General features: G+C 31.7%; 1 protein-coding gene across 8 annotated transcripts in view; it reads right to left on the reverse strand.

The window, feature by feature from the left end:
* Nucleotides 1-18,479, reverse strand: part of LOC116766348 (SH3 and multiple ankyrin repeat domains protein 2) — an 88,865-nt gene that overhangs the window by 37,358 nt on the left and 33,028 nt on the right. For 6 of the 8 annotated variants that reach the window (XM_061522719.1, XM_061522720.1, XM_061522723.1 and 3 more), the window contains exons 2-3: nt 8,653-8,803; nt 4,683-4,700 (exon numbers count right to left, since the gene is read on the reverse strand). In XM_061522719.1, the coding sequence (XP_061378703.1) occupies nt 4,683-4,700; nt 8,653-8,790 (156 nt within the window). In that variant the 5' untranslated portion in view covers nt 8,791-8,803. The remainder of the gene's footprint in view (nt 1-4,682; nt 4,701-8,652; nt 8,804-18,479) is intronic. The other 2 variants (XM_061522724.1, XM_061522721.1) reach the window with 1 other exon arrangement.

Below are 18,479 nucleotides of genomic sequence, written 5' to 3' on the forward strand. Positions count from 1 at the left end.
TTTCTTTTACTATAATAAAAAGATTTGGAGCTTTAGCCACAGCGTTACGGACATCGAAAATAACTTCATGATCACAGCATTAATTGGTATGAATAAAACACGTATGTGGTCCTAGATTAAAATGAGTCGGCAAACTTAAGTATTAATCTGTTTGCAGTGCCGAGGCGACGCGGCTTCGTTTAAGCTTTCATCAAATAGAATTAAACCAGCGCATTTCGACCTTATCTCGTTGTATCAGAGTTCAGTTTTAATGTTGATGTAGCGTTGTGTGAGTACATCACTGTTACACAGCTCTCAAATAAATATTGATACTACGGAATATCCGAATCGGTGACGTAATTTCCTAATAATTTACAGAATTTAGTTAAAAAAGTTTTAAAATCAGTAAGATTTTTTTTATATCTAGCGACCTTAATGATTATCCTTGATTTAATGTCCAAGAAGACGATCCAGTAGCTCGTCGAATACTTAGTCGTTTTTATTGATAAAGACGCCGCTTCTCAAAACAGATTCAATAATGATGTTGTTATGAAAAGTACATGAATATAAATAAGAATTCTCAAGTGATATTACTATTAACTATAAGCAGGAAATATATGAAGAGATCTTATAAATAATTATTGTGCAATGTATCATAAAGACGGATATTAAATCTCAATTAACTTATTTTTTACATTATTTTTCATATTGATACTTCTCAGAACAAGGATCATTTCAAACTGGTTACTGAATTTGTTTGATCTGATATGTCAGGTAAATCAAATAATGCCAATTTTTAAACGTTGCAATGATTATGACAATTTATTTAACAAATAGAAATTTGTTTTGCCTTACAGGGATAGGATAAAAATGTAGTCACTCATACACGTGTACATATATATATATATGTGTGTGTGTGTGTGTGTGTGTGTATTTGAATACTGTATTAAGATATTCTGTACACTACCGCTACTTGGATTATCCGAGTCACCGAGTAAAGCTAAGCAGTGCATTACTGAAATTAAATTAAAGTCTTGATCCACCTTATACATGATGTTCAACCGTTCACTTCGCGTACACATTTATAAACCTGCCTTCGCACTACACAGATGCAGTTCGCATATTTTGAATGAAAATAGAAACATCATTTAGACATTTTTTTCATCAAAATAATTCCGAAGTTCTTGTAGGAAACAAAAACGAATGTTCCTTATGACTGACTTATAAAATACCTTATGGACATCCTATGAAACTTGAATGGAATTTAATCTTAAGATGTTTTACTTTCCGCATGACACTGTGTAATATTAAAATATATACTCTATATGTAAGGATGCAGTGTACGTTTCATGTTCATAGTTAACCTATCATACCTGATGACGTCATAATTGCGATGTAATTCCATATTTTTATGAACATGTCTCAACATGATTAACTTGATACTGATGTTTATACCTACTAATAAACCTACTGGTTATAAAAAGTCAAGGTAACTTATTTACATGTGGTAAATTCTAGAATAAGCATATTTTTCTATCGGGCCGTATGAGAGACGAGAAAAAAAGGTTTTTAACTTTAATATTGAATTATATTAAGATAATTGAAAAATATACTAAGCCAATGTAAGTAAATAAAAGTATCGATCGTTTTAAAATAGATATATTTTTAGTAAGGAGGAATTTCAATGTCACAAAAGCAAATCCGATTAAGTTTTTTTAATTGCTTGACGACGTATATCAATGAGGGTAGTCTTGTCCCTGAGGATTTTATTCTAAACGAATGTTGGATACTTCCAGAAATAATTAATTATTGTCAGTGAAACGCTGAAGTGATCTCCTAAAACCACTCTATTATAAAATCACCTAAAAATATATTAATATTTTGTTATAACGAAATAATCATCTTCATCTAACGACGGTCCTTGAGAATTAAATATGAAGTAAGACATAAATATTTCCAGTGTTTTGTATTCCTCCCACGTGTATTATAACTGCGTAATTACTTTGTGCTTGGGTAAAACATTACCTATACATTAAAGTCTTAATACATTGACGGTTTAATTGACTGTATCCCACGAACGTTCGTTGAATAAGCGTCGATGGTTATGTATAGGAATTAAGTCTTATGATAAAATTGTATGCGACTTGCAAATTAAGTAGCGGGAATGTGACTTGTATCGATTAGTGTGATCTGTTTTCTGGACGAGCAAATTACTAAATATATTGTTTAGTTTTGTCTCGATACAGATCCTTGAAGATTCAAACAGTATGAAAGATGAATTCGTCAGATAAAATATTGTTTTTAGTTCTGGTTTGCGACATGTTATTCATATAGTAATGAGGGCTGAATTTAAATGAAGCAAATGAACTTTAACGCTTCAAGTATTTCTGGTTCAAAATGAGGATACGAGGACGGGGTTATGCAACGCTTGATTGGAACTTTAAAAAAATTAAAAACTCTTGTTACAGACAGCCGCTATAAGTATTTTTCGCAAGGTGTTGAACTAATTTAGTTTTTCACTTAACTCATATTGTGGGATGACATCCACGCAATAAAATCTAACGTGACTTTATATTGAACAATATTCAAGTAGTAAAGATAATCCGGTCAAGGCAACACTTACTGAAGTTCTCGTTATTATCTATTAATTATTAATGAAATTAATTAATTCCAAACTTTTTTGCTCAAAAAGGTCTGATGGTTTAATTTATTCGGTTTGTGTTAACAACGGAGGTTATGCGCCTTGAAAGTATTACTTAAGAAAATTGTCTCGACCTTGCCATGCGAATATTTATTTCCATACGTAGGTATGCATGAAAATAAAAATGGCTTCCTTATAGTAAGCTTTTTAAACACTAATATTAATTGAAATAACAATGTTATTATTAGTGTTACTAGCTGATAAATAATTTAGTCTCAATGATTGAGCTGATCTTCAAGATGATGCGGCTAATGAAAAATCTATAAGACCTCTAATTTCTTTTCCGAGCCTAGTAAACCTTGCAAGGACAGTAAAAGTACAGAACCAATTATCTGTAACAGTGTTCAAGGTTTTACTACTTAACGTAAAGGAGACCGCGGCCCGGCGGTGTTTTTAATTTAACCTAAGAATGTAAGACAAATATTTTACCTTATTAGTACTGCGATATCTCATATCGCCGATTGTTGTCTCTAAATATACACATACAAATTTAAAAGAAAAGTGCAATAGATTATTGTAGATGGAACTTATATGACATAATAATTTAATGAAAATCAATATCACATAACAGGAGTATCGGATTACATAGATATTGAATTATAGAAAATATATCCGATACACGGACTTGGGTTACAAGGGCAATGAAGTTTAGAACTTAAAGATTCACATACACTTTAAGTATTTTTACTGTAGGTCTCTCAGGAACAAAGAGATAATACTTACTGAATCGTAAGTAAATACTAGTCAAATAAGATAACTAAATGGTGTATTGAGGAAATGTAAAATAAGTATGAGATCGACGTAAAGTAGTAGTGACTTATTATACCTATACTATTCAGACCTTTCCTACTTCGATATTATAGTGCATTAAAAATCTCAAGGATAACAGCATATTTGACTTTCCCACCATCGTGTAGAGACATTTCGGTTTGAAATTCATATATAAAGTTAATAAGTAATGTAAGTGAGAATGGATATTGTAAATGATTTATTAAAATTGACGACAAACAACTCGAGGAACCGGATTTTATGGCATTAATCAGTGTTTAAGGAAAAACATCTGTGGCACAATAATGTGCTACGCTTACTAAAAGTTGATATAACACTTTTCATTGTCTTTACAAAGCCTCATAATAAACAGTCTTCGAATTTCGTATAAAAACATCTTTATTGTTTGTAAGAGATATTATTCTAGGTATAATATATACGTATATTTTCTAAACCTTAGGAATACCTTGCGGAACGTGACCCAGTTCGAACAATACCTAATCCCTGGAAAAGGATTCTAAGCACACTCAGGTGCACTAGTGCTATTCTGGTATGTGGGGCACACACGCATCGTAAGTTTTTGTATTCCGCAACCCGCGTTATTACATCGATATGCTTTAATAATAACCAGAGCGTATTGTGAGAAACATATTGACTAGCGTGTTACACTATTGTTACATTCTATAAAAATGAAACACTGAAAAACTCACTCAATTAAATATTAAAGTATTTCCAACATTCAAAGCTTACGCTATGAGGAAGTGTTACAGATACTTGGCGCCCGAACTGGGACACAAACCATGCTGTTACATAAAACAGTCAATGTGTAGGTTTTTAATATGAGGAACGATAAAAGTAAGATTTTCTATAACACATATAAAAAAAATGTTACATATTTCTTCATTCGACATTAAATGCTAATATATACTATGTCGGTTTTCAACTATTATTCTCCGGACAACATATAATTTTGTACACACACATCATAATGCATTTCACTTTCAACGTTTAAATTAATTATTTATTCATTGGCTAAATAAATAAACAAATAAATAAACAAGCGAGATGCGTTATTGCGGACGTGTGAGTAAAATCCATCGAGTCACGTTTTGTGGATTCCATGCAAGAAAATCATGCGTCGGTCATTAATGATTCAACTGTATAGGTTTTGAATCACAACTGATTCATGCAGGTGTATCAAGACGGGGTGACAGTGAGCTAAATAATGACATACCCGATACCAAGTGGCCACCTGGAGATGCCGATGACGCCACCGAAAACAATATACATACATATATTAATTGTTATATTCACATACATAATCTATATCAGTACACATATATAGACGGTGTTGGGGGTGACATATAAAATATATAGTTTTGATATCAATTGGACTTATAATTGAGATAATACTCTCGTATCGACCAGCAGCCATGGGAAAAGGTTTTTATAAATATAGGTTAAATTTGATTCTAAGCCGGGTGACACTTTTATTTCTTTTCACCTATCAGGGCTCACCGACGTCGGTAGTTAACACAATGGCATCAGAGAACTGAGTCTTTTCCGAACGTTCGATCCGTTTGGCGTGACCGGGACTGCGTTTAAGAATAAGAAATTACTTCCATATAACGGTGTACAGAAACTGGTTTGTATTGTTGAGTATGTTCGTACACTGACGAGCGGTGATTTTTCCGAGGTCTAGGGGGCCTCAACAAATAATAGGTTGAGACCACACGATCTCTTAAAAGATCGACGTACACTGGGTTCCGCCAATCATTGGTTATTAGTTACAGTGTTACCGTTATTAATACATATTGTTATGGACATCAATGAGGAAGTATCGAGCTGAATCAAATTTTATTACATTTGCCAAATATTTTGAAGTATGCTATGGTTTAAAAAAATTGCGTGTGGATGGCTCATAATATATACTGAGAGTAACTGACAATCTTGTGGCTACTTAAATAATTAGCAGCGTACAAAATAAAACATGTGACAGCTTAAGAAGTAAACGAACAATGTGTTATATAAATTTATTGAAGTCTAGCGAAGATATCGAGAAATCAATGAATTCAAAACGCGTACATCTTACCCAAGAGTTTATTATTATACGGGCTGGGCTGCCAGCAGGCCATTTGCAAGGCAAAAATCATATAATGCATGAGCATTGCAAAATAGACATATTTATCGCCTCAACAACGGACAGATGATGTTTTAATGTTGCATTTATTGCGATTTACGGTTGTCGTAAGCATGTCGCGCCCACGACCGCGTAGGTTCAAATGCTGCACTCTATGGCTTTCAGCAAATCGAATATTATTTTTTTACTAACTACTATTAAATAGATTTTTATACATTTCGTCATATTATAATACAACTTAAGAACTAATAATGATTAAAAACATATAGCAATGATTGTTTTTGTAAATTTTAATATATTTTTATAAAAACAAATACTTAAATAAGAGAAGGTAGCAATTTTTCTTGAACACGAAATGGTTTCAAGCCTCAAGGTGATTGTGACATTAATGAACGTAAATCCTTTTTAACTTTAAAGTATGGTAACTGGACGTTATCATTATACCTATATTAGGTCATCCATCTCTCTAATAGGTCCAGATAAGATCTTAAGATCTCGAGAGCCGTCGTAAGCTCATCCAGAGCGGTTATCGATCGTGTAACAAATAAACCGGCTCTCAATATTCATGAGACTCTCGGGTTTTCTATAAATAACCTTGACTTATATCATAAGTGCTTCATCAAAGATGATATCCGCGATATAACGCTACATAAACGGTCCGAAATCACAGAGGAGTGATAGTGTAACTCGTGTGCTTAAAGAATACCACTAAAGCGGGAGAGGTGGTAACGACATTTATATTATAGAAACTTTTGAATTATATGTAAGACTGAAGTACTAAAAAAACATAACATTTCTGATTTGTTCCTTTCTAAAATATTTACCTGATATGCTTCATATTATAAGAGATAGGACAATAAAGATAATCTCGCAACCTAACGGGATAACACCTTGCAAAAACGTTATAGAAAATACTGATTTACGATTTAGATATGAACGTAATAAACGCAAGAGATCTATCCAGTTTTATTTTCTATCTGGAAACTTGTTGGGATAACCATATTTGTTTATTGCCCAATAACTTTATACTGAAACAGGTGTTCATAAATATTTTGAAGTCAGTGCATGGAACAATACATTTTTAGGGACAAACGATATAGCGTTTAGCAATATGTCCGAAGACATATCTCGTATATATTGAGTATAAAGAAACGAACAGACTTGTAGTTCGAAGTCCAAAAATACAATAAAAAGATTATAGCTATAAACAATAAGTCGATTAACATCAACGACGTTACATATGATATATTAAAATATATATTAATTAATTAAAATTCAACTGAACTATTACAATAATTGTTTATTCGCCAACAACACCGCTAGATTGTTTCATCTGTTCAAGACATTTGTAAGATAAAAGTGTGCTTATTTCATTAATAAGTCTTGTTTTAATGTTATCGAACTTCGATTCCATTGACAGAATATTTGAATATTCATTTACGTCTCAATTGATTCATCACAATTGAGAACGTCTTATTCAAACGATCAATGAACTCATATTGTGCAGTGACTCTGATTGTACTTATAAAGATACCTACTGTTTAACTTCGTAAAATACTCATTTAAAATAATGATTACAGTTTAAAAATGTATACATTTTTTTTCTATACATATCTACTCAAAGGTTGAGTTTTGCGTATATCGATATCGATACATTTGTTTGAGATATACAAAAAAGTATATTGCTTAATAGTTCTCTTATTAATAACTATTTATGCTGTGATTAAAGATACAAAAATATTCTAGACGCTTGTTGACTCTTAAATAGCCAAAAACCAAACACATAAATTAGGCGCTCGGCGATAACTCGTACGAGGTTTCGTAAGTGTTCCGGCGGAGCAGTAAAAGAATTCGATTGCTTTATTTCAAGAGTTCAATAAAAACGTGTGAACGTCTTATTATGAAATATAACTTAGCGCTAGTACGAACTGTTCGGGGTAACTGATGTTTAGAGTTTATTTGTCATATGTGTTTTGTATTAGTAGACGGATAAAAGAAAATAATGCGTCAATGGTGAGTAAATAAATAAATTTAATTAATTTTATTTTCACTTTCTTTTCTATAACCATGTTCCAATGAAAATTCATGACCATATGAAGATAAAGCTGGTGAAAACTTACTGTTATGTACTTTATAGCCATTTCAGACAAAAACCTGTCTTAGTTCTTAGGGAAAAAGGTTAAAATTTGTAAGTTTGATTAAAAAAATACATATAAATAGGGACAATTGAAAGACCATGAAGATCCCTGTATCATAAAGGCAAGATCTTATTAACTGACCCTTTTATTATACATTTTATATGTAATTATATTACATTTATGATATGATATTTTAGACCAACTTAATGGTTTATCTGAACAACTATTAAAAGGTATTATCGGCGCAGAAATTTCATAAACAGGTAAAGTAATTCAGTCAATTAGGGACATTGCATAGCCTTAATAAGGATACAACGCATTCCTAAAACGCTTGAGGTCTAAAAATGTCTCCGGATCGCTGCTAATCCGCAAATGATCTTCAATTGACCGACTTCAAGCGGTGTTGTGAGAAAAAATGACATTTATTGGACGTAGTTGCTGTAAATGATACCTTTAAGATAGAATATTCTTTTTAAGATTGTTCTAAGGTTTTGCTTTAATAAAATTACTTTATACATATATATAATACTTGGTTAATGGATTGTGTGTTTAGTTCTAAGTCATTATCTAGAACCCTTACTTACAGTATCAATGTATTTATGAATGACAAACTGAAAGCACACTGTACGGAGTTTGAGGACGCAATCATGTAGTAAGTGTACAAGTTATGTGAAAAGTAAAATGGCATTGTTAAAATAAAACGCCTAAAGAATTAGGTTAAAAAATAAAATATACCTATACCTTTTCCATCCTATGAAAGTTGAAGAACTCAGGAAAACAATTTGAACAAAAGATAAGTTAATTTGTCTTCAGATCGATGAATCGGTTGAAAAATAATTTACTCATATAAATGGCATCAACTAAAGCTAACATATAATGTCTCGTCTATGAGTGTCGTTGCTGTATGTTACTGATAATGTACGAACCTTAGGCAAGGCGGCAAGGCACTGCTGCTTGACGTCCCAGACGAGCTGTTCGCGCGAGAACTGTAAGCTCTTTTGCACGTTCAGCTCTGGCACGTGCACGCGCACCAACAGCCAGCCCTCCGCGCACTCGCCCTCCATTATACTACGCCATCTGGTGGAAAACATCAGAACGGTCAGATTCATTACAGTGACCTTGTGTTAATCATCTATAATCATACCATGTATAATGTATAATATAAATAAATAAAATAATTACTTGTTCGATTCATAAAAACTTGCTATAATAAGACTAGTCTTTTTTTCTTCAGTCCATTCTTAGCCTGAATTATATGAATATTAGATCATTTATCTATATTAAAATATAACTTATAGGAAAATATATCTGTACCTAAAAATGTGGAAAACAAATGAATGCTTTAAATTACACGGAGCTAAATATTAATTCATATGAAGTGACTTAAATCCGGCAAATATGTTATAGTGTGCTTGGTTATTTATCAGGCGTATTGTCCTTTCATTAAATCTCAGGCGGTCCAGCGACACGGGATTCAACGAGGCCGGAGTCTTTACTTCTCTGAAGTATATTAAGCATTCACCATTCAGTGGCGCCACCTATAGAATACACAACTCGCTCAGCAACCAGACCCGTAATATCCTAAGGAATTTACCTCGTTGAGGATAAGGTTATATCAGACGCTGGGATTTCTCAGAAACGTTTAATAAATTATGTTCGAATCTGTCCAGGACTCTCAAACTCAAATAAAACAAATTTTTCTTTGAAACGCAAGATCTTACCTTGATTATATTTTTAAAGGACTTCATTATACACTTGGATATGTATTATATGGAATATTAATGAACTCTATAATAGCTACACTCTACTACAGAGTAAGAGAACGTATAGGAACCTCCGCCGTAGCTCTTATGGTAGTTAATTGGCGAAACAAAGACTAGTGTACTTGGCTCGTGTAGTCAGACCAAGTAGCCGCGACACGCCCAACTTTTAAGTATAACGCATGTCTGTGTCGTACACAACGTTATCTTGTGTTATCTCAGCGTGAGATATGCCGTTCTCCTAGTGTTATTGTTACTTTACAAAGGTAAGACCCTTTACCTAACCAGATGTGACGCTATATTGTTACAACAGATTGAATGGCTGAGAGTATAGAATATAAAAAAAATGTTACTAGCTTGAATTATATTGGGTGTCCCAAAATTAACGCAAGATTATCTTTAATCAAAATTAACGCAATCTTGCGTTAATTTTGGGACACCCAATATAATATAATTTGTATTGTATGATTTTTGTACACAACTCACTTTTCTTGATATCTTTTAGTTAGTAAATATAGTAATTTGAAAAGATAAAAACAATGAATCATTGAACAATTTGGGACATAATTGAGATAAATATGTAATGACATATTAATAGGTAACAGTAATTTAGGTCAAATAATTCTTATCAGCAGAGAAATATGTCTCGATAACAATATAAATGAAATGTAAGAAACGATTTAATAATAATTTAGATATAACTGTGGAAAAATTTACTAACTTTATGTTCTGGGACGTTAGTTTGTCTTAAAATCATTATAATATATTGGATACGTAATATGCGTTACATAGAAATAAGGGGGGAAATAATAAATTTGATAAGACATTCAAATGATACAAGCCTCTTACAGTCATTATGCATAGCCACTATGTATAACTAGTGTATGACTCATTACGTATGGTAGGCACTACAAAGTTATAGGAATATTGAGTTAAGACTAGATTTCAAACGAATATTTACCAGTCAAACGAAAACATCTCGTTTAAAACTATAAAGAGGACGTTTTATTAATCTTTTTTTTAATTAGATTTATAAATAATAATATTATTTAATATCACAGAAATATTCGGGTGAGGAAGTTAAAGTCTGTGGGATATGGCATGGTCTTGGTTGCTTTCACCTCCCACTTACATTAATGTGTTTAGTAATAGTGTGTTAACTATTCGATAAACATTTAGTTAACTGAGATTCTGTGTTGTTATGTAATATGTAGATATCGATTGTTTTATAAAACGAAATCATGATGCTAATTTCACATGTATAATATGTTCGTAAATGTGACTGATGAGATCTAAGACTTTCGCGAGTTTTATTCATTTAAATGAAACTAATATTCTTCGGATATACTACGCGTGCTTTATTTTTGTAAAAAACTCCATACTCCCGATGCGAATTCACGTCTCGTCTGCCCGTGATCACAGTTGCTGAAAAGTAACCGAAACGTCGGGATTATGTACGTAGTTTAAAATAATAAAAATTCGCGTAGTATATCCGAGAAGGTATTAGTTTTATTTAAATGACTCGCGAAAGTCTTCTGATTCCCATTTTCAAACCTTACCGAGTAAATTTGTTCTGGCGTCAATAGTTTAATGAAACCAACACTTTAACCCATAAAATTTTATAATTGAAGATTGCAGATTCCGATTACTCAATACTTATAGCCGAGCAAAGACGGGGAGTCGAATATACTCATGAACATACCGAAAGATAGTATTAATTCGATCATAAAGCATATTTGTTATAACATTCAAGAAAAGCACAAACGTACTGAGATGTTGTTGGTATAAGTGTGATCAAATAATTTCTAAGTAAAGATATAATGCTATAAAGTACAATAGTTTTGAAGTCGATCAATGTAGAAAAAAATTTAGGAAGCTAAAACACTTTAAAGTAAGATAACTGTAATTTATATGATATAGACTTTATTAGAACTAATTATGATGTTAAAATTTTTTATCTAATGAATCATGGAATAGACAAATAGGGGTGTATGAGATTTTTAGAAGCTGATTTCATGAAAAATTCCGTACAATTCATGAGTTTGGTATCGTTTTTTCCGATTTCTAAGGGATTCTAAAGTCAATAGTTAAAACCATTAGCGAGTTGTGGAGGGAATTTGTGAAGTTTTAATTGGATATGTCATGTGACTGTTGACTCTTTCTGTTTACGTATAATTCTGTTATATTCAATTCGTCTTTAATTAAATATTCTTTTACAATAAAAGAAAATTATAGTCTAACAACTTCATTAACATAAATTACGTAATGGAAAATGTTTTCTAAAATCTTAAATTCGTGGGCTTTAATAGTCGGTTTATTGGCGGGCTTCAGACGTGTGGGCGTTGGACAAATATAAGTAGTACCAGTGGGTGGTTCAGACGGTTATTGAAAAGCTTAAGGAAGTTATATTGATTTAAAATTTTATACCCGGCTCTGGAATAAAGATGTTTTTTTTATATGAGCTTATGTTGCTATCTAGTATAAAATAAAACATTTTTCACATCAAATGTATGCACTCAGTAAGTATTGAAGCGAAAATCGCGATACCGATTAATAATTTATTTATGATATGAGGAAATACGAAAATAATTTGTACAGTATTAAGTTAGAAGGTTCATTTTATAAATACCTTCTGGAAGCATTGTATTGTTAAGCATCGACTGCGATCGCTTCCAGTGGACTGTGGACAGGTTATCATGAGTGAAAATGATACCACAGTTAAAAATAAAACAAATGCGGTTTTTAACGGACTGTGGAATTATACCATTTACGGTGGCGGTTATTTTATAGTATAGTAGTGATCAGAATTATTTTGTACCTATATATTTAATTTTCTAATACCTACCTATGTTTAATTTTATTAGCTCATGTAACGAAAGGATAATAGTTTTATGCCGAAATTTATTATAAAATTAATTGAAGGTATAATTAAAATCTTGATGTCAAAATAGCGATAGTATTTCTAGTGAGTATATCGCTTACAATGAAACACTTGTGCTTTCGCCTGTACGATGGTATTTGGTACAAGATTCGTATTTCGTACACAGATTGAATCGTGACCAGTCCATCAGAGTTCATCGAACTCTATTTACTTTAGTTTTTTATTGGTCAACTTGATGATTGACTAAAATCAGTAAAAAAATATTTTATTAATCTAGTACAGAGATATTTAGCGATTTCTTTTGATGATTTCATAGAAACCAAGTATTTTTTTTTGTTCTACAGCCTCATTTTTAATAACATCAAGTGCTTTTAAAATTTCCATTAGATTATATTTCCAACCGTTTCGGAGATCAAATGCAACGCGACAGACAGACGGACATATTTGTATCTTAATTTTGTATATCATATAAAAGCACTTTAATTTAGATGTGTGTTTAATTTAAAGGTCAACTAACTTTACATAATATGAATATTAAAACTATGCGAGTATCAGATAGTGCTTATCACAAGTTATCCAATGATCTTGTTATTGATAGTAAAAACTTTGTTTATACATTAAGTATAACACTTATAATATTTGTAACATTGTGATAAATATGAATTCCGATACATACCACGATAACAATAAGAAAAACAAGGATGTTACAAAAAGAATATTTTTATTTTCGTTTTTTCGACATTCTTATCTACGGCCAGGATTCAAAAAGAAAGAAAAAAATGTTTTTTTTTTTGTTTAGTCCGATCCTATTGAGCTAACAAAAAATATGGTTAAGCTGAAAATTTATTGTTTAATAATCAATTAATATAAAGTTTGATTGGATTAAATGTATTTTATATTAAAAAATGTTTTTTTAATGAAGGACAATATAAATAACTTAAGGTATTCTAAATTCCTATCCACAGACCTATAATTCCGCGAATAAAATAAATCTATTGATTTCGACGAATTTTAAGTTACTCATAGATATAAAATTTTCCGTACATTAAAACCACTTGTAGATACACATTAAGGATTGAATAATAGATGGATTAATAACAATTTATAGGTATCAGTTACTATTCTTGAAAAAAAGTCGTTCAACAAATACCTTAATAAAACAACATATGGACTTTTTAATACTTCGGCCTTCCCGAAGAAAGATAGTAATTTTATAATCAAAAGAGATTATTAACTACAAAGGAAAAACAGGTCCTCTAAATTTAATAAAGCTTTCATTTTCATTACCAATTTAAATTGGATTAAAATATTCAAACATGTTTTATATAAATAAAACTTTATTAATACCTCATTAATGTTTCAGTGGCTTTCTTTAGTCTCCTTTCGTATTGTCAGAAGATATATAAAGATATAATATCTCAGTTGTATGGATATCAGTGTTTAAATATGTACAATACGTAGACGCCTGAGGTCACAAAAGAATAAGGTCAGCAACACAATAACTAAGTGATACGTTAACCATTATATTGAACGGTGAATTAAAATATCACGTAGTAATTAGATTTTAACGGACTGGGAATTGAGAAGAGATTTTAGTGAAAGCAGAAACGAGAGTTTAAACATAATTAAAGGCAGAGACCGTTCATACAGAATTTAATAACTCAATATCAGAACCATTACAAGATAATTAGTTATAAAAATGAAAAATTTATTCAATGTTATCTGTTTAATATTTTTAGGAAAACAAACTTGTTGGAAGGCGAAAGGTTAAGGCCAAAACGGAACTAACGATCGAAAATAAAGTAAAAGGTCGTTGTCCAAGCAAGTTTCTTACACTGCTTGATCGTACGCCAATTAAAAACATCATCAAAAAATATGTATGTTATTTATAATAGTATATTCATATTACAATATAGGTAGTATATTTTGGAACGGAGACCGAACAGCGTTGTCCAAAGAGCGAGCTGTGGGTGGACTATTATGTATTCGTTAATAGAACATATCCGCCTTGGGACCGGTTAATTATATACATTATAGTTGTTTAAGTACAACAATTAAAGAGCCGCATTTCATAATAATGGACAAATTTCATAATACTCGTTAAACAACCTTCCGCAGTGCCGGTGTCGGCGGGTCGAGAGATACGTTTATATGCCCCTGTATGACATTCTGATATTCGCGCTATGCAATAAAAACACTATCAGTGGCATCCTTACGACGTCAAAAACATGTATTGCACTAATAGTGGCGTGTAACAGGTATTACTACTGTACATAAACAGACTGTCTAAATAAAAAAGAATCGAAATAAATGCTCTATTTGTAGGTAGTACGATAATATTTTGTTTCAACTGTGACCGTTTAAACTGCGAACTTGCAATTTTTGACAACGCTTTGTTCGCTCCTACAGCCGATATCTATTGGAGATGACTCGTTTCAGGCGTTTTTAAAAAAATACTCATGAAGTATTTTTAGACGAAACGTTGACTGACATCCAATGGATTTTTTGAAATGGAATAAACCGATTTTAGACTGACAACCTGCATGATTTAGTCATAGCAAGCCCTTCTTAATAAATATATTATTGTTCAATCGTAAGCAATTTACGTTATCATAGCAATGTTTTTTCTGAATAACTTAAAACAGTAATTGTAGAACTGGTTGTTGCATTTAATCAACAATTTCAAAGACATCACTACCGAGGCAGACTTAAGGCTTCACTACGAATGACTCCATAAAGTAATCTACTTACAGATTTCGGGTGTTACAAATCGTATTTACTCAATGTTATAATACGGCTTACCATGCAAAAGAAAATCCATGTCCAATCTGTGAGATAGCTGTAAATAATTGAATATGCCGTACTTGCATTTAACAGCGTGCAATCAATAAAATAACCAGATATTACGTACAAACCAGAAACTCCACATAATAATATAGAGGAAATATACATATATTCATACGTACACCTCTATTCAATGACGGGAATGTTATAATTTGTAGAATTATCTCATCATGTTCAATTTGTGCCTTAAATATATTGACAGCAATCAATGTCTTGCGATTCAACGTTAGTACCGCGAAAATGTGATCAATCCGTTCTGAAGAGTCGGCGATTGCGTTTGTAACGGTGACGTCATTATCTCATTTCGAATCTGTTCGTCGAACTATGAACAATAGTCCGCTTTCGATGTCAGATGGCGAGATGCTTATCAGAGACGAATGCCTACGGAGATAGGCATTTGATACCGTCTAAGTCTTTAGGCCATTCTTCAAATCGAGTAGCCTACTTAGGCGGTGTCAAAGTGTATTACACGCTCGAACACAACACGGAATTAAGCCGGATGTTTTGCTTTATCCCGTTTTATATAGCGTGTAAGTATCGTTTTTAATGATGCTACAAATTACGGGGATTTCATGTAATGACGCTTTTCCTTTTGCGTTTATGAATCTAATTTAACGAGTCATGCTTATATATGTATATATGACTAAATTTTTTTTAAGTGTTTAAGTTTTGCGGACCCTCCATCTCTATGACACGGAAAGAATATCAGTTCTGGTTATACTTCTCGTTAACTTAGTTGCATAGTAATAATTTTCGGTTAACTTCTATTCATAAGACAAGTCCCACAAGGTTAGCCGGTCCAGTTTTTGTATGTAGGTGCTTACATGCGTCATAGAACCTCTTTCAACTCTCATAATGAACTGTTTTTGCCCACGTCTGTATACCTTCTACTAAATATAAAATATATTAACAGCTAATAAAAAAAATATTTATCTGTATAGATTATAAGTGAAGGTCGAATACAATTCTAATTTAAAAAAAGAATTCAGCGTATATAATAAAAAGTTGTATATTGTAAAATTTTTAGAGTAACATTTTTTTTACACACGCAATAATAAAGTGTCGGCTGTTATAACTTACTAAACAATTTGGTCATTACGAAATACCAAGGTCGGTTATATTAAAAATAATCACAAGATCAAAGAGTAAAAACATACACCTAATTATGTATATTTTTTATACAAAAAAAATAAGGATGTATGTATATTAGATGCAATCTATATAATACAGTTGCTTTAAGTAAAGTGAGGCTTTGTTTAAATCAAACACATACGTAGGTATTTATTTCAGTGTTTCAAACAAACGTAATATTTCACATTTTAATATAGTACGTGTTACTTTCTATTGCAATTTAAAGCAAACATTACAACCAACACTGCCAAGTAAATTTAGACACTAAATCGTTATCTAGTATAAAACAAAATACATTTCTTCAACTATGACCTATGATTGATAGACCTATGTTAAAGTGCTTGTAAAATTTCGTTTAATTTCACTAAATAAATATTATACGTGTAACTCAATGACATATGAATGCAATGGACACTAGTCCCTAATTAGAAATCCGAATGTAATACGAGTAGGTACAGTTAGCGACAAAAGTGCAATCGGATCTCAATGCTAATAACCTGTACCAGTTACACGACACTGGGGACAGTCCGAATAAAAGTCGTTCAAATGTACCGCTCGCGAGCAACGTCGGCTTGGTAATCCAAATTGACAGTTCTTGAAACCATTACTATACATATTATATTTACAGTTGCGTGTTTCGTCGAATTAGCTTTGAGAATAATTACGTATTTTTTGCCATTTCATTGATATGATAAAAAGCAGTATTAACTCTGAGATCGAGGATCGTTTCTGTTATTGATAGCGTCGTCTATAGATAAGTACTGATAGTTGAACTTGATTGTAATCATTAATTATATTCGATACTAGCTGTTGATATAAAATTCTTCAATATGACGATTTACGTTATTTTAATAAATAACGTAAATCTTTTCTTGTAAAAACTATACAAAATATATTTACTTCGATATAATCACACATACTAATATGTTAAGTAGGTTATAGATTTCGTAAATACATTCACTTTAACTATCATTTTTGTATATAAAACGTATTTAGATCTGGTGCACGTCAGTCATATCGATTACGAATCGATTTTATTAGTAGGTATATTTTTGTATCTATAATCGTATGTTTGTAATATAAGCAATGTAAAATGTTTTAAAAATGTATAAAATTTTATTGATATTAATCTCGTATACGTGTTTTTGTGTCAGCTGTACTGGTCTATAGAAGCCCGAGCCCTGCGACACTTGTTCGTGGTATCCACACCGACACTTCTCACAGTTTCGTTTTATCATGGAGTTCAATAGGTGTTCAGCTCCACGGGTCTAATGAGGTCTCAGCGGATGTGCGGGTTCCGTGACTCGTGTCCACGCGGATGTGGCTGTGTTAACTTTACTCAGAATTCTTATTTATAAGTACATTTTATTTCTGTCCCTTCAGTGATTTTTGTTAAACTAGTATATGTCATTGCATTATGATCGATTTCAATTAATTGATTCTTCGTTTTCATATATGAATTCTTATTTATTTAAATAACTTATGTTTTTACGTAAATTGTCACGGTAACAAGTATTTCGTTGAAAAGTAAGGAATATTAATGCTTTTTTATGTAAACATATGTGTAGGTATAGGGGGGTTTTATTTTGTCCATCACAGTAAAATGTTGAAATACAGTATGCTTTTTTTTATTTCAAGTTCAAAGTAGCTCAAATACATCATCATATATAATGATCTAACTTTATTAATCTCAACATTTAAAATAAATACGCTGCAAAAAAAATTATGAAAAATTTTAAACGCAAAATAACGATCGCATTTTGTGCAAAAACGTCAATTATTATAGTTTTTGTTATAAAACACAGAGTGAGATACAACATATTAATTATTTTATTACACAAAACTAAGTTCGCAACGGACATTCTTAACCGACCAAGCGAAGTTAACGGATTGCATCAATAAATCTTAGGAAACAGAAAAACCTTTATTCAAATAGTATGACGAAAACTCTCAATCATATAAAAAGACTAACCACGTCATTTTTTTTTTCATCTGTCACGTGGAATAACACGTTAGATGACCTCACTTGACTTGCTTAACCTCTGGGTATCGGCTGGCGGTAATCTAATGGCTGAAGTTACTTATGGTCACTTATATAATTATAGGTGTTCGTAATACAACACAAACCAACAGAATT

The sequence above is a fragment of the Danaus plexippus genome, chromosome 15, assembly GCF_018135715.1.
Source record: "Danaus plexippus chromosome 15, MEX_DaPlex, whole genome shotgun sequence".
In the NCBI taxonomy this organism is placed as follows: Eukaryota; Metazoa; Arthropoda; class Insecta; order Lepidoptera; family Nymphalidae; genus Danaus; species Danaus plexippus.